The sequence below is a fragment of the Medicago truncatula genome, chromosome 7 (genome assembly GCF_003473485.1).
Source record: "Medicago truncatula cultivar Jemalong A17 chromosome 7, MtrunA17r5.0-ANR, whole genome shotgun sequence".
NCBI lineage: Eukaryota > Viridiplantae > Streptophyta > Magnoliopsida > Fabales > Fabaceae > Medicago > Medicago truncatula.
Window position 1 is genome coordinate 13,084,729 of NC_053048.1, and position 18,511 is coordinate 13,103,239.

Genomic DNA, 18,511 nt, shown 5'->3' on the forward strand with positions numbered 1-18,511 from the left:
TGTGGTTTTAGTGCACTTGAATGCCGACGCAAAACACCTTTTTTTATTAACCTCATTAGTTGTCCAATGGTACACTCTAATGCTTCTGCTAGAGATCGAAGACTGCTACGTTTGTGTAGCGGTATTTCACGTATTTTTTCGATATCTATGACTTTTTTTTTCCGACCACATTTTGTTTTCTTGTGACAAACATCACCTGTTTCAATTTTTTGCCTCCAAATCGCATAAATAACATCTACGGATACTTGATAGGAAGAAGACAACCGTTTAACAACCCCCTTATTAATTTTTCTACCAGAGCTTGAATTGATCAAAACCTCACAAATATTTTGCCGCTGATAGTTGTCTAAAAAAGTTCGCTTTCTTTTAGATTGTGGCTCACTATGAATGTTGTTTCCTGTTTCATTAAATATAAAATCAAAATAGTTATAAAAAATATAAAAATAGAAATTGGTTTCAGTACATAAAATTGCATGCCATTGACATTTGACACTTTGACAGCAGTAGTAGCATGCCATAAATTTCATGGTCCATTGATAAAAAAGAATAACAAGGTGGAGTACATGTAACCATGTTGCAACAAAACGTGTACTCCTACGTCATATACATGCAGTTCATATAAAACGTGGAGAATATTGAGTGCAAAAAGTGGCACAATATAATAAAGACAAGTGCAAAACTAATATAAATAAACATTCACAAAATGAAAAAAAAAACTCCATGTACCTATATCTTCTTCGATGTTATTGTAAAAAAGTTCAGCTACATCTTCTTCATCTTCGGAGACGCTATCTTCAGACTCAAATCCAATATCTTCTTCTTCATCTGATAGATAGTCGAATAAATCATTGCTTGAATAAGTAGCATTCAAATTAGAAGTGTTCAAAACACTGCAGGGGATGTTCAAACTAATCTCTAAAGGTACATTTGAGAGGTGGTTAGAGGTGCTCAAATCATTCAAAGGAATGTTCAGATCAATATTAAGAGGCACGTTTGAGAGGTGGTTAGAAGTGTTCAAGTCATTCAAAGAGATGTTCAAATCAATATTGAGAGGCTCATTTGAGAGGTGGTTAGATGTGTTCAAGTCATTCAAAGGGATATTCAAATCAATATTGAGAGGCTCATTTGAGAGGTGGTTAAATGTGTTCAAATCATTCAAAGGGGTGTTTAAATCAATATCAAGAGTCATCTTGAATTAACAATGTGAAGCTCCAATTTTCTTGCATTTTTTACCTTCAATTTATAGAAATCAAAGTGACACTCCAGTTTCTAAATTTAAATTTTAGATGAATTAGTGTGCCATTTTGTTACCGCCAATTTTTTTATAAAATGAAAGAAAAGCTTGAAAAATTTGCGCCAATTTTTTATAGGAGTAAAGCAGTTTTGGAAGTTGAAGAGGCAAATAAATTTTGGCTTGAATTTTGGTGTATTATTGAGCAACGTGTTTCCTCTCTTCAATGAAAGAACATGAAAAATAACCAAGCACCTTAATTAATGTGGTGAGAACATCAACGGTTACAGAAAATCAGAATTCATAAGGGCAAATAAGGTATTTTGGCTTAAATTAAATGACAAAGACATCATTTCTTAAAATATGTGATTTGGTCAATTTTGCTTATAAAAAATTACGGTACTTGTTAGTAATACCTTTATTATTATTATTATTATTATTATTATTATTATTATTATTATTATTATTATTATTATTATTGTTATGATTAAAAGGGTTATTTGTGTTTTTCTTTAATCACCATAGTATGGACGAATTTGAGTTTAGTCTTTTAAAAAAAAATGTTAGACAAAAACATTAACATGGTTACAATTTGTTGACCGGACCACTACCATGTGTGCTTTTGACGCTGATTGGACCATTATCTTTTTCTTCCGAATGATCAATAAAAAATTAAAAATCAAAAACAAAATTGTCTAGCGACTGAAATCAAAATAATTTGAAGGGTTAATAGGTCTTTACTCCCCTGTAATATAGGTCATTTGTGGTTTTCTCCCCTGTAATTTTTTTTTTATTTACCCCCTGTAAAATGTTTTTGTTTTGATTTACCCCCTTAATAGGCCAAACAAAAACCAATTTTATTTATCTTTTCAAGAAATTTTCGTTTTTGTAAATCAAAACAAAAACATTTTACAAGGGGTAAACCAAAAAAAAATTACAGGGGGGAAAACCAGAAATGACCTATATTACAGGGGGGGTAAAGACTTATTAATCCTAATCCTAATTTCAACATCATTTCAACACTATGATCATAAAATACAAAAAAAAAAAAAAAATAAACATAAAACGGACTACATATTTGAGGATTTGACTCATTGTTTTTCTCAAAATGGAGTATACATCAATCAACTTCCCACTTTTTTCTCCCTCATTTTTTTTCTTTTTCAATTTTTTCTACCTCAAATTTTTCAACTTCACTTTCATGTTCAACTCCACCATTTTCATTATTTTCATCTACCACCTCTTCCTCCTCAACCGATTCAATTACCTTATCGTCGCCTTGGGGGGAACTGGTGTCAACACCTTCATGCTCTTCAATTCTATTGCCTTACAACTTTTATTCTTGGGATTATCAATAGTGCTCCCAAATCCTCCACTTGATTGATTAGCGATTTGCTTAGTCAGCTGCTCTATTTGATTCTCAAAAAATTTCATTGAAGCCTCATTGTTTCTTTGAACAGTTGGAAGGTATTCTGAGTTGTTTTGACAAAAGTGGTTACTGCTTCTTCAAATGCAGACGGTTTCCTTTTGTTGTTGAGGTTGCGGAGGTGGAATGAGTGGGTTTAAGGTGTTGTTATTTGAGTACTTGAGGTTAGGATGTTGTGCCAATGTTGAATTATAGGTATTCGATTAAGGGTTCTCTTTTTGGTAATTCCCCGTGTAGTTGGCATCCTCACTCACTACTTCATGTCGAATTATAGGTATTCGATTAAGGGTTGCCTTTTTGGTAAATCCCCATGTAGTTGGCATCATCACTCACTACTTCATTCATACACTCATCATTTACATGTCCCTCACCACAAAAATCACACCTAAGCACTGATGCTTGTCAGATATGATGAACCTTGGCTTGTTGGAATTGAGCTTGACCCATATTTATGGCTTGCACTTGTTTGGTTAGTTCCTCCATCTGTTTGCTAATTAATGTTTGGTTGGCAAGGATAATACTATTTTTATTGACTCCAATCACCGCCCTCTTACCACGCTCGGTCTCGGCACGATTCGCATTTTGAGCCATGTTCTCAATCAGAGTTTGAATCTCAAGGTCCATTTTTACCCCCCCCCCCCCCCCCCCCCCCAACTGAAGCATCTAAGAGCATTCTTTGGTTAGACCTTAGAACTTTGGTGAAAATTTGCATGAGTTTTCTCACTTAAGACATAGGATGGACATCTTTTTAGTAAATGTTCAAACCTCTACCAAGCATCATGGGGGGGGGGGGGGGGGGGGGGGGGGGATGCTCTAAATCTTCCCAAGTTTGTATGGTTTCACTAGGTAAGGACAATAATCAATCCTTGGCTCTTCCGCTCAAAGTAAAAGCAAGTTTCATAAAACTTACTAAGATGTTCATAAGAGCATTAGGTATCTCTCCCCTCATACTGGTTTTCATTCAACCCTTGTTGGACAAATGTTTTAATGTCAAAATCTACAGAGTTATCAGGTTGAAAGAAGTGAGTGAGTTGACAACGGTTAGTTGTCAACCCGTAGTCGCCCATCATTGGTCTAACAGGTGGTGGTGGTGGTGGTTGGTTAGCCATGATAACTGGTTCAGTTTCCATGTGGTTGGGTAATGTGTTATGGCGTGGCTTAAGATAATTTAGCTAACCGGTCTACTTTTCCGATTACCTTTTGCAGTTTTCTCGATCTCATGGTCATGCAACAAGTCTTCAGGTCGGACTCTACCTCGCATAAGTTGCCAAAAGAAACTAAACTATATTGTTTCAAATTTTTCTAACAAAGATTAAAATGAGAGAACTCCTAAATTATTACGAAATTGCCTTGTTGAAATTATTCAACAGTCTCCGCAACGACGCAAAAAACTTGATAAATATTTGGCAAACTACACCAAAAACTATCAAAATAATAATATTAAATTTGTATCAACGAGGACGGTTTCTAACTTCTACTTAGCTAAATCATTAATATCAAGGATGTATAAAAATTGGGGTTGCATAAGGCAAATGATTTGGTTTGATAACATTATCTATAGAAAAATGCAATAAACGTTTGTTGAAAATTTTAGGTTAAAAATGATCAACAAGAAGAATTTTAATACATGAAAGATTCAGTTCGTCAAATATGTTAGATTTGTGAGTTTAATACATGATTTTGCATCTTGAAGAAGAATTTTAGGGTTTGTAATTGGAATTTTGATTGAAAATGGAAGAAATTAAATGAGTAACTAGAAGAAGAAGAATTTGTGATTGAAATTCTAGAAAGAAAATTACAGATGCTAACTAAAAGATAATGAATAACTAGGAGAAGATTTTCCAACGTATGGTTTGTGATTGAACTCTCGAAGAAGGTTTTTCCTTAGAATGATTATTATGATTTATTTCTGGGCTTTGATTCATTTATTTTTTATAAGATGGACAATTATAAGATTTGAGCTTTCTGGATTTCAATAAAATTATAATTTTCGTCTTCAATTTATTATAAAGATAAATATTAATTAATTAAGAAAATGAATTATGGTTTTTTATTTTTTGATTTTATGGGTTTGAACATTTATAATGATTATGAAGGTCTATGAAGGTGGTGATAAAGATGAAGAAGAGGAGGAAGAAGAAAAAGAAGAAAAATAAGAAATTGGATGTCCATAGTTCACCATAAGATAAAATGGACTTGTAATTGAATGGTGAAAATCATATCAAGAATAATTGACATTAAAAACTAACGGGGATGATCAAATTGACTATATGAGACCAAAACGTAAGAAATAATAGTTATAGGATAAAAATGAAACTATGAAACTAATTAAGGAATTAAATATATAATTTAGCCAAAAATTTACTCAACGAAGTAGCATTGTTTTGTGAGAAGAATTATATTGACATTGCAAATTTGGAGGATACATTTATGTTATAAGGAAAACCAAGGCGTAAACTTGAAAAAGTTTTAAACTTGCACCACTTTCAAGCTGAGGTATTTTGTTAGGTGATTGATAGGAAACTTCAAGAGTTTAATAACAGATTTACAGAAGAGAGTAGTGAATTGATTATTTGTGTAGCAAGCTTAAATCCAATAGATTGATCATTTTTTGCATTTTGCAAAGAAAAGTTGATTAATTTGGCTCCATTTTATCCCTCTGAATTTTCTTCAATGGAGCTTATGGGGCTTGACAATCAACTTGAGAATTATATCATAGATGTTCGTTTTAGTGAATAATTTTCTAATTATTTAGATGAGATTAGTGATCTTTCACGAATGATCGTGGAAACAAGAAAATATATTGTTTATCCAATGGTGCATTTACTTCTAAAGTTATCATTGCTTTTGTCGGTGGCTAATGCAACTGTTAAAAATGTTTCTTTGCAGTGAAATATGTGAAGAATGAATTGCGCAACCAAATATGAGATGAATTTTTGAATGGTTGTCTAGTAACATATATAGAAAGTGAAATATTTGATGGTGTTGAGAATGAGAAAATCATACAATCCTTTCAAAATTTGAAGCCACGAAGAGAACAGCTATAATTTTTAGATTGTAAGATATCTTTAACTTTTTGATATACAACGGTGAAATTTTTATAATCTCTAATATTTTCTTAAGACAATAATGTTAGCATTTTATATCTTATGCATTTATATATTTTTATATATGACTCATATCATTGACCCTACTTTCTAAAATTTCTAGATCCGTCACTGTATATTATAATTCCTATATGAGAAATCATAGATATAGAAATAAGTAGTTCCTAGTTCAGTTGTATTTGGATGTTTTGTAGCTTGTTCATCTGTCTGTGATCTTAATTAGAATGGTTTCTTAGTGTGTGTAAAAAGACAGCCAGAGAAGAAATGATTTTAGAGAAAAGGCAGCCATATGTATATCATACATATAAGTTTATGGTTTTCATTGCGAAATTTGACAAACGAAAAAAGCTTCGTGACAATATATAGGCAGCTGAGTTCAAGGCAACCATAGAAGAAGTGATTTGAGAGAAAACTGAGTCAAGTTGAAAAATGACTGAGAAATGAAGAAAAAACATGAAAATGACTGAGAAATGTAGTTGAAGAAGCACGAAAATGACTGAGTCAAGTGATTACACACAACTGAAGCTATGTATATATAATAATTAAGTAATTATGGTAAAGAAGTCCCTAGATTCTTGCAAATAAAACGCATCAGCATGTTAAAAATATATAAGACACCCAATGAAATCGAGAGTGGGAAAACATTCAAAGAGAGATTTTCTTATAGTATATAGATATAGACCATATTTTCTGCACTATTTTCTTGAAAACAAAAGTTGGTGAAAGCAAAGTGGTAATGCTTTATTTAGAACAAAAGAAGCTCATCTAATTAGCTCAAAAAACTCAACAGGTCCTGCAAAGATCTCAGAAAAGCAATATAAGGAACAATGTCAAAGGACCACGGCATTCTTCGTATGAATCAGTTATCATTATCAATTGAGGTATGTATCATAGCGTACTATGCAGTATTATTCATATCGGGTGCAATGATGAGTTATGAATTTAGTCTCAAGCTGTTAAATTAAAGTCATAAGTTTGTGCTTCTTGCAGCAGTAGCCATCAATTCAAGTAAATCATTGACAATCACAATCGCAAATCTAACCGAAAAATGCAGGCAATGCACAACATCTAGTGAATGAAAAATGGTTTATATCACAAGAAATTTAAGTCAACATACATGAATTCAAATAAATTCAAACAAGTAAATCAACATGTAGAAACTCAGTTTCAACAAATTGAAGCCAAACTTTCAACATAATCCTTGGCATCACACCATGTATATCCACTAGATTTCTCTACTCTATTTTCTCTCAAATTATAGAGAATTACATCATTTCCTCCAAAGCATAGTAATATCAGTGTATGTCCATTCTCAGAAAGACATAATGGGAACAATTCACGATATCTCTGAAGATTCTGACAACTGATTTTAAGGAATTGAGTCCAGGATTGTTCAACTCCAAATTCCGTCATCTGCCATACAACAAAATAAGTTCTCTTGAGCATGTGAGAAAAACAAAGGCGGTCCCTTAATACAGCAAGACTTTGTTGAACAACTGGCACTTCATCAACCTCACGAGGGGGCAGCAAGCGCGTGTATATCTCGGTACTAAGATCAAGGGAGATAATCATAAGTTGTTCAACAGTAAAATCCTTCTCACTATACTTAAAACTCTTATTCGGATTGGAAAACCAGTAAACAGTGCCATTCAAATACACACCTTCATTAAACATAATGCCAAGATAAATAACAACATGAAAACTAATATTTCTCCAAACATTATCACGTAAACTACAAACCTTCACCTCTTTGGAAGAAAAGGCCACCACCTTGTAAGTGTCAGTTGAATTATCATAACCAAATGTGAACCTAAGCAGTGGCGGATCTTGAGTTAAATTGTTGGGGGTGCCAAACATATATGAAATATATATTAAATGGTTTCAAGAAATATCAATTATTTATAACTGTTCTAGTGGTATGAATTGATTCAAAGTAGCAATGGAACAGGGGTTCGAATCCCCTCAGCCGAATTCTAATGATAAAATACAACTAATATTGTGTATAAGGAAAACTTGGGGGATGCTGTGGCCCCCGCCGGTCCCTTAGAAGATCCGCCACTGAACCTAAGCCTGGCACTTACAAGCTTTCGGGGTCGGTGAAAAGATCCTAATCTTTCAGATATTTTCCTAGTGGCTGGGTTCCAGATATGGAACCAGTAGTTTTGATATTCAGTTGTGTTAGAACTACCAAACAAACATAGCAATCCATTACATGAACCAACCATTCGGGTGAAATTATTAAACTCGAGTGTTTGTAACAGTCGCTGTCGACGGTGATCAATGAGGGGTTTTCTAGTAGACGATTCAGTGGAAAAGTTACGACACTGGAAACTGAACGTGCTGCAACATAGCTGGTGTGGTGAGTTAAAAACTAGGGTTTTTCCTGGCACAAGGGTTTTTGATCTCTCAGCGTACCTTTTTATATCCGAAGCAGAATAGTTTTTATTAGGGAATATCCTAACAAAAAAAATAAGTTTACTTTGTTAAAAAGAAATATTTTTAGGGATTATTCCTGCTTAGTATCAATTTTTTCTAGGTTTGAGTTTGGTGATGAAGATGATAAAGAGAGAGAGAAATCAAATTAATTTTTTTTTTTAGTTTATTTCATTTAATTATTTAATTGGGTTAAATAAGTAAATGGTCCCCTTAAATATACCAACGTTTGATTTTAATCCCCCTAAAATATTTTTTAGGCTTTTGGTTCCTCTAAAATTTTCATCTATGAAATTAGTCCCTCTCTAATGTATAAATAATCCCCCTATTTAATTTTTTTTTTCTATTTTTTAAATAACTAATGACATTTTTTTAAATAATATAATTAATGAGAAAAATAAAGTTAATTACACACTCAGCGTGTCACGTCGAAGATTTTATCCAATCACATGATATCAGGGTCCAAAATCAACGAATCTTCATATTATAAGGTTGGAATCTTCTTTTTTGTAGGTGGTAAACCAGAAATCGCTCGGGGTAAACATATATTAACCGTTTTAATAAATTTTGGCGGTGACTTCTTTGTTTTCAAGTAACCCTCAAATTTTAGACCGTTAAACTAACAACGAAAAATAATCACTAGGGAACAATCCCAAATCAAAGTATTTGGGCGCTCACACCCAGATAAGAAATAAATAAAATGTAAAAAGATTAAATGATGTGACTAAATTATTTCTCTTTTATTGTTTTCAATTGTGTGTTCGAGCAAAAGCATCAGTGGGTATGAGAACAGGCTCGTGTTATTCTGAAGACTTTGTATAGTCTTGTTTTCCACAATACAATGAGGCCAAACACGCGGTTTCGGTGGGTAGAAGTGGAACCAAACACTTGCTTACTCCCTTGAAGACATCGAATTTAACGCCACATTAAGAAATGATGTCTCTTTAGCGTGAATTTTACGAAAAATTGTAAGTTGAACATCCAAATTAGAAAGGGAGGACATAAGGTGCCAAAATCATTCAAAAAAAAAAAGTGGGGGCCAAAAGCAAATAATCATAATACTTTAGCGACTAAAAGTTTAATTAAGCCAAAAAGGTTGTTTGATGATAAGGCTTGTCAGGTTTGGAAGGGGTCAAGGTACGTATATCGTCACATAGTATCATTTTCCATATTCTTAATTTCCTTTTATTTAATCAATTTATACACTAAAATGTAATTTTCTTTCACTATTTCCCCTTCTTCAGGTGAGGCCACGTGTCACCCAAAATATGATAATATTTAAGACGAGAAGAAGCAAAATAAATAAAACTTAAAAGTTGTCCCTATAGGGCTGGTCGAACTTTTTCTCAAAAAAAACATATTGTATTTCTAGAAGAAATAATATTCACCGTGTGATCTTGATTATACGAATCGAGTCAAATATTTTAAATTTGTTTCTAAAATACGATTTTATGATGGTAAACTACAAACCGTCAGATCTTAGTCAAACCTTTCTGCTTAACATATATCTAATGGTTGGACTTTGATACTCTAGATGGTTTTATATTGAATAGATCTAAATCATTTATTTTTAATCAAACAATCATAATTTGTGTGCCTACAAAAACTTATGTATACAGAGTATTTGGACCCCATCACCAAAAAATCTTATATGTAAGCCTCTAGAGTCTTTGTCACTATATAAGTTCTTTGTTTGTAAATTCTTAAAATCACACCTCTTAGTAAAAACTCCCATCCCTTTCTCTCTCTCTATCTATCTCTCCCACAATCCTCCCTCACTCTTCAGGTCTTCTCTGAAATCAACTTTCAACAGTGGTAATTCTAATGGTAATGTATACTCATTTCAATTACAATTCGATGTTTTATTCTTTTCAATTTATCTTAATACAATTGTTATGTTTGTCTCTTAAGATGTGATGTGTGTTGTGGATGGAAAATTTCTAGGAGACAAACATAAGTGTATCAATTTCTACCTTCATTGCAATAACAATAAATTATGTAAATCCTGCAAAAAATTTGGTCACATAGATCATCGAGTAATCCAAATCGGTGTTGTTTGATTTGACAGGAAGATCTATGTGATATGTCAATGATCTATACGTTTTCGAGTTAAAGTTTTCATAATTTTATTTTTGTTAAATCAAGCAGGTTTAATTCTCTTTTTTTACTTGCAATTGCAAATCATATATGGATATTGTCTTATAATTAAGTTTTTCATACCACTTTCAATTGCAAGCTTGTAGACATCCTTACAATTTTTTTTTGTGGTGGCCGGGATTTGAACCCCAGACCTTGCATATCAACTGAGATAAGCTCACAAAGACAGATATATCATTGAGATATCATATAAATCTAGCTATCAAACTAAACAACACCTACTTGGATTACTCGATGATTTTTGTGACCTGATTTTATGCAACATCTACATAAGACATTATCAGTGCAATCAAGGCAGAACTTGTTACATTCATTTCGAAGACATTTTGGTGGACTTCGCATGTTGTGAAGAATGTGATGATGGCTAGAAATTTTTTCAGCCAGGTCACACATATCATATCTTAAAGACAAACACAACAAATGTAATAATAAAAATTTAAAAAGAATTAAACATAAAATTGCAATTGGAATATGTATACATTACCGTTCCAGATGCCATTATTGAAAGTTGATTTTGGAGAAGTCTTAAAGAGAGGGAACTTCTTTGAAGAGTTCACAGGAGAACATTTTTGCTCTAAGGTCAGAGTTAAGTTCATGGTTTAACCACTTTTCATTCATAGTTATGATTTTATGTATATGTTAATAAAATGTTTATGTTAATATGAGATCACATTTAATCCAAGGAGAAGAAATGGTTATGTTAATAAAATGTTTATTTACCTATTTTCTTGTTATGTTTTATTAAATAAATTAGTAGTTTTATTATGTTTTTCAGAGCTTTTTTTTATTTATAAAAGAGGCTAATTTATTCACTCAAATGTTGTGGAGGAATACCACTATAGCATCACATAATACAATAGGTTGCAGATAGTCAAGAACATGATCAAGAACAGTAATAGAAAAAGGCGCCGAATGCCCACATTGGGCAAGCATTTGAGCACAACGATTTGCCTTGCTTAGAGAAGTAATATGTAGATTTCTTGGAGAAGAAGGATCAAATGAGTATAAGTGGTATGACCTTTCTTGGCCATATGAAAAAGAGCAAGAGAATCGGTTTCAAAGACGACCTCTATAACACCCAAATCACGAGCAAGATAGAGACCGCTTCGAAGGTCCCAAGCATCAGCAAATAGAGGTACTAGAACTAACTTTACAATATAAGCCCTTTAATAAATTACAATGATGAACTTGAAGAGTACCTCCACACTCCGACGAACCACTGCTATGTATATGAGAACCATCAACATTCATTTTGAGCACTCCATGGGGCAGTTTCGACCAAAAGGCATGAAATATAGGAATATTACTTGTTCTCAAATATGCATTCGTCGAACTATGAATCTCATCTACCTGATTAATAACTTTGGACCAAAGAGTGTGATCCAATAAATAGGAGCATTTTACTACTTTATGTTTTATTTTCAATAAATAGGAAATATAAAATGGTGGAACTATGATGAAAATATTGCATTTGTTGAAATATTTTACACTTAGCCTTGTAACTACAAGAAATGGCAGGAACTCGTACCCCTAGTTCCTACAAATCGGCATGTATCTTTGTATTTGGACCAAGCTTCCACCATTGTAAACTCTAGCAAAAACTCTTGTAATTTTTCATTTCATTTTAATAAAGTTTTCTTCTTATTCTTGTTCTTCTTTTATTTCATCAGTTAAACTTATCTTTTTTATTTTATTTTTTTTTGAATCGGCAAAATATTATTAACACCATCCCTGTAAGCCGCAAGGTATGGACGACAAAAAGAGACATACAAAATGCCGCATATATATGGAATACCAAAACACCAATAACACCCTAATAACCCTTAGCCTCCACAACCTATGACAGTAGTAAGTAAGTTATGGGCGTGTAGTTCAATAACCGACACCGACACCCCTAAACCAGCCACAAACACCTCTAAACCAGCACAAAAACCCGAACAGGCTTCCTAGAGCACCGAAAACTAAAACCAGCCCCACAATAGGAAAGGCCCAGACCAACAGGCGTTACCAAACTACCACCACAGCTGATTGGATGCCACAGCACAGGAAAACAGCAGCTGCTGTTAAAACCTGCTAGCAGCCCCAATTCTGCACAGAACAACAGAAAGCCAATCCAGCTACAGACACCAAAAAAATCCTACCACCCAACAACGGAACAGAACCAAAGGTAGTTAAAGCAGCCGCGTAAGGCATTCCCTCGGATTCCAACACCATTCATAATACATACAAGGAGGCATAGAAATTCTATCCAACGACCACCGCCAAGTCAACACCTTTACATCATCCACCATTTCATCCACCGCTGAGTTCCGATTATTAAAAATCTTATCATTCCTTGCTTTCCACAAAACCAAACTCGTAGAATGCCGAATAAGTCTTAAACCATTACGGATTCGCTTATTCCTCTCTCCACCACACCAACACTCCCAAAGAACGAATAAATTAGGCGGAATTAAATGAAACTTATCCCATCACCCCCATTACACCTTGCCAAACCCTTACGGCAACCTCACAATGAAGAAATAGATGAATTGACGATTCATCCACCGTCTCACAAAAGGTACAACACTGAGGAGCATCCGTTGGTAATACATTCATCATCGAAAGATTCACCCTTGTAGATATTCGATCATATAGGAGCTTCCAAGAAAACGCTACAACCTTCGAAGGTGTCGGGCTCTTCCATAACTTGGCAGAAACACTCTTCTCCTCCGTACTCCACAAATCTTCCTCCAACACTAACCCCACTAGCTTATAATATGTTGATTTGACCGAAAAAATCCCTAACTCTTCCAAACCCCACCGCCACCTATCCTCCTCATGAGACCACCTCATATTCTCCAAATCATTCAAGAGACTCACAAATAGTTGCTCCTCCCAACCAAAAAACTCCCTTCTCCACTCGAAATGCCACTTCGTTAAGGAACCAACCGCCTCCCCTATCTCCCCCACACACAACTCCTTTTGGTTTGACATTGAGTAAAGTCTAGGATATTTACTCTTAAACGTCCGGTCCACTCGCCACTTGACATTCCAAAAACTAGAAGTCAATCCATTACCAATAGACAATTCCGAATTTAATCACTCTTGAAAACCAAAGTTATCTAAATTGACCACATCTTTCCACCTCCAATTTGGAGCCATTCGTCCCTCCAACATACTAGTAACATTAGGATCATATTGAAGTAGATAAAATAGTCATAAGGAATGGGGGGTTTGAATTGTGACCCCTTAAAAATTAAACATGTCACTTAAAAGTTATTCTCAAGTTGAAAACTTAGAATGGTTAAGTTAACAGACAGACTTCAGAACGTTCTGAAGTGTTAGTATAAAAACAATTTAAATAATTAAATGTGTTTGTGTGTGTTGTGTTTACTGTAAGTAAAGAGTAAAGATAAAAGAAGAAGAACACATAGAAATTTATAGTGGTTCACCCAATGTGGGTTAGTCCACTTCTCACAATCTTGTGAGATTTTCCACTATGATGCTTGAGATAACTTCTCAAATCTTGCACCTTACAACCTTGTTCACCTGAACAATTACAACAATTGTATTCTCTTAGCCTCAGCAGGATTACACCTTTCTTGCTAAGTTACCCACTTAGACTTTACACCTTTCTGCTCAAACTAACACTTTGTTTACAATTTGTATGGAGTTTGAATGATATAGATCAGACAAAAGAGGAATGGAGGGAGAGAAAAGATAAGAGAAATATTGATTTACACTTTTGAAGACTTCTTAGAATCTTTGTGATGATCAATGTTTTTGTTAAAGCGTCAAACACTCTTATGTTGTTTTCTTGTATGCTTTGCAAAGGTGTGTGTTATATTGAGGTCTTGATCTCTATTTGTAGAGTTCTTGAGCCTTTGTAGCCGTTGGAGAGTGACCACTGGTCTTATGCCACATGTCCTGGGACCCACCAACTTTCACTTGAAATTCTGGGCAAACTGAAATACTTCAGAATGTTGTTGTGTTCTTGAGAATACTTCATAATGTCGTTGTGTTCATCATGATCTTCATCTGGGTTCATATGGATGAACGATCATATATGCATCTAGGCTTTTGCAGATGAATGTCACATGAACTTATGGGTTGTACTTGAAGATTTGCTTTGTACGACTTCAGAATGTTGTTAGATTAGATCTTCTTTGAAATCTGTCTAGGAGCGCATGCATGATCTCATAAAGTGGTGTTGTCACTTCACTTCCATGCTTTAGGGGATTTGGTTTGCTTTGTACAGTACAAACTCCCTTATGTGTCGAAATCTTGTTGAATCAGATTTGATCTTGCTTTTGGATTTGCTTTTTACTTTCCAACTATTGTACTGTTCATGTGAGAAAAAACATGGAGCATGATCAAACTTTCTGAACTCAAGGGACTTCAGAATATTCATTTTGTTTCACTTAGGATGATTTGTAAGACTCTTATTTGATGTAATCAAATCCTAATAGTGAAACATTGATGAAGTGCAACATGGAAAACATCTAGGATGATATTCTTAATGGAATATTCCTAATGTTTTGTACTTCAAATGTTCATAGTCTTGAATGAACATTGAAGATGCCCTTTTTGACTTTAATCAAATAAATGCATTTATTGCTTGATTGATCTTATTCAATGTACTTTACTAGGCTTTTATTTAAGTCACGTGAACCTTGCATGTTCTTCATTTGGTTCATGAATTTCTATGATTGGTTCTTGATGTTCATCATAAACAACCTTCTGAACTATGTCCAACCTTCTGAACTCTTTTTAACTTTCTGAACTCTAACTGAGTTCTTAAGTCTTTATGTCCTTTGATTCTTTGTATCTTGGTATGAATTGAAACTTGTTCCTGTCTTAGTTAACCACTCAAGAGCACAAGTTAAATACCAACAAATTAATCAAAGTGCATTAATTCTTTCATCATCAAGGTTTGTTATCTTTAAAATTAAGGGATTTTGCCTCAACACATATTTCTCCACCAAAACATCCTTCCACAACACCTCTTCCTCATCCACCAACCTCCACTTCCACTTTGCCAATAAACTAACATTAAGGATTCTAACATCACACACACCTAAACCACCGTTGTTCTTAGTTTGGCAAACCAATTTCCACCTCACCCAATTAATTTTCCTACCGCCGCGTACCCCTCCCCAAAGAAATTCTCTTTGGATTCTCACAATTCTCCGCCACACTTTCACCGGTATCTTCAAGAAAGACAAGTAGAAAATAGGTATCGCATTTAATACCGAATTTAGAAGAATAATCCTACCTCCCAAACTAATGTGTTTATGCCCCCAAGAGTTCAACCTCCTTCCCAAGTGCTCTATCAACGGATCCTAAGTCACACTACTTCTCGGATTTGCTCCTACCGGAAGCCCCAAATACTTAAACGGAAGGCTACCTTCACTACAATTTAAGAAATAACACGCCATCTCCATAAAGTCATTTGGAACATTTACCCCAATCAAACAACTCTTAAGGAAATTAATCTTGAGCCCCGATGCCATATCAAAACCTCTTAAAACCGACTTCAAAGTCCAAAGATTATCCACCGTTGGCTTACCAACACAAAGGGTGTCATCGGTATATTGAAGGTGCGAGACCACCAACCCATTTCTACCAAACTCAAACCCTTCGAATAAATTGTTCGTTACCACATTCCTCATAACACCACTAAATCCCTCTGCTACAATAAAAAAAAAAAAAAAAAAAGGAAAGGGGCCAATGGATCTCCTTGCTTGAGGCCTCTATGAATGTTAATTTCTTTCGTTGGGATTCCATTAACAAGAATCGACATACTACCCTCACAAACACACACATTCATACAAGCCACCCATTTCGGACACATCCTCACTCTCCCCATCATATACTCCAAAAAACTCCAATCCACCGAATCATATACCTTTTCAAAACCCACCTTAAAAATCAAACATTGTTTTTTTCTTTTTTCTCGCATAATCCACCAACTCATTCACGACTAACACACCGTCTACCAAATTCCTTCCTTTAAGAAAGGCCGATTGAGTTGTAGAAATAATTGAATTCATAACTCCCGCCAAGCGCCTTGTCAAAACCTTAGCAAGAATTCTATAAAGGCACTCTAGCAAAGAAATAGGGTGGTAATCCTTCAAAGCCCTAGGAGATGAAACTTCCGGAATCAAAGCAACAAAATACGCTAACAAACCTTTTGGGATTTCCTCATTCCCATGAAATTGATCAAACATATATAATCCGCACCTCATCCTTGATTAAATACCAAAATTCCTTCACAAAACCAAAATTAAAACCATCCGTCCCCGAACTTTTGTTCCCGTCACTCTCCTTCACCACCGCCTCAATCTCCAACATCGAAAAAGGAGCAATCAAAGTTTCATTATCCTCATTAGAAAGACTATCAAACGGAACCCCTTGAATTTCATGCACCAATTGATTGAAGAAAAATGACCAATTTAGGAGTTTTATCATTTGGACAAACTAGCCGAGACTAGCTCACATTTCAAGTCACTAATTTTCTACACATGTATGTCAATTCACTAACACTTGAAATTATTTTGGGTGTTAAGAGATGTTTATATTATGTCTACCATCATGTTCTCAGAAACGTCAAAAGTTCTATATATACAAGAGCTTATAAAAAGGACAGATTAAACTTTAGAGAAATGTATAAAAAATTATACATTAGAATATATAAGAGAAATATTTCACAAAATGAAAAGAAAAACAAAATACAATCAAATGCTATTGGCTAGCAAAAGAATAAAAAATTAACTGACAAATTCAACTTCATGTTAAGAGGCAATCTCAAACTCCATGAAAGCGAGAAAATAAGCTTGCAATGTACAAAGCTATGAAGAAGAAAAGAAAATGGGAAAAGGGAAACTTTATTATTGGAAAGTGTAACTGATACAATGGATAACTATAGCTATATATAGAGTGTAGAATCACAACTCTAACTCAACTATAGTTACTTAACTAACTGTAACTAACTGACATGAATAACTAACTCAGTTACAATTGTTAAGCTAGATCAATTACACATAGTTACTTGCTATACACGTAAGAAATACATCTTAATCTATTTGTCCTTTAACACTTCATGATATCTATTTTCTTTATTGCAAAAACTATATGCCAATGGTTCACTCCATGTTTGAGGCATGTGATTATTCACATAGCAGTGTATGTGGAATCCTTTGATGGCATTGCAGTAGCATTTGCATTTGGATTTGCATTTACATCTGGATTTGCTGCATTTGGATTGGTGGATGAATGTTTCTCTATTTCTTTCTCAGCTCTCTCTCCTGCTTTTGTCACATGTAGGTCCATTTGTGCTTCTGCCTCTTTTGCCAACCTAACTTCATGAGCTATGTCCACTCTTGCTTGTGCAATTTCCTTCTCAGCCTGGATAAACATTTCAAGTTCAACATTTTCTATCTTTTGCATGCATAAATGTGCAATTACTATTATTATAAACCAAAATATCTTTAACTTTTGGTCTTTCTTGCTATGAAATTAGGTTAAAAAGAAATCAGGAGCAGCCTGAACCACGTACAAAAATTTAGGTCATAGTGACCCTAGAGTTTGGTAATCTTAAAGCATCCCTATATATATCCAGTAAATGTAAAGTAAAAGCCGGTGGCGTCGCCCACCACTGAGAAGAATGAGGGGCAAGACTTTGACCATTCTTGGCTAATGCATCAGCCACATTTAAAGTAGAAAGAAAATAAACTATGAACATAACCTAAATTTAGAGACACGCACATCTTAACTAACTATATAGAATCTTATTGAATAAATTACGGTGATTAAGAAAATTTGTATTATTATGAAATTTTTTAATGGTTTATTTTGTTTTAATTACAAAATTTTCATTTAAAAGAGAAGATTAATTTATCTTCTTATAATATCAAATGTAATTAAAAATTTGAAAAATTCCTATAAAAAAATTCTCAAAAGTTTCATATACCTTCTCCTGGGCCTTTGCTTCTGCCCTAGCCTTACGCATGGCATTCATGTCTTGAAGCTTATCTTTAACAGCCTGCATTTTTCCTGATATTTATTATTTACGATGCAATTTCACAATGTAAGTTATAATAACATATACTAGAATTTGATAACTATATATCAAAAATTATTTACTAAACAATTATGGGTTCTCATTGTCTCCAC

At 34.1% G+C, this 18,511-nt stretch overlaps 1 protein-coding gene and 1 long non-coding RNA gene across 2 annotated transcripts; one reads left to right on the forward strand and one right to left on the reverse strand.

Moving 5' to 3' along the window:
- Positions 1 to 6,931: 6,931 nt before the first annotated feature.
- Positions 6,932 to 7,621, reverse strand: LOC120576966 (F-box/kelch-repeat protein At3g23880). Its single transcript, XM_039827845.1, has one exon. It carries the CDS (start codon positions 7,619 to 7,621, stop codon positions 6,932 to 6,934), a length of 690 nt encoding a protein of 229 aa, XP_039683779.1.
- A 2,279-nt stretch (positions 7,622 to 9,900) lies between these two features.
- Positions 9,901 to 12,006, forward strand: LOC112416473 (uncharacterized). Its single transcript, XR_005642943.1, has 2 exons — positions 9,901 to 10,933; positions 11,130 to 12,006. It is a non-coding gene; the product is annotated as an uncharacterized lncRNA (long non-coding RNA).
- The last annotated feature ends 6,505 nt before the right edge of the window (positions 12,007 to 18,511 follow it).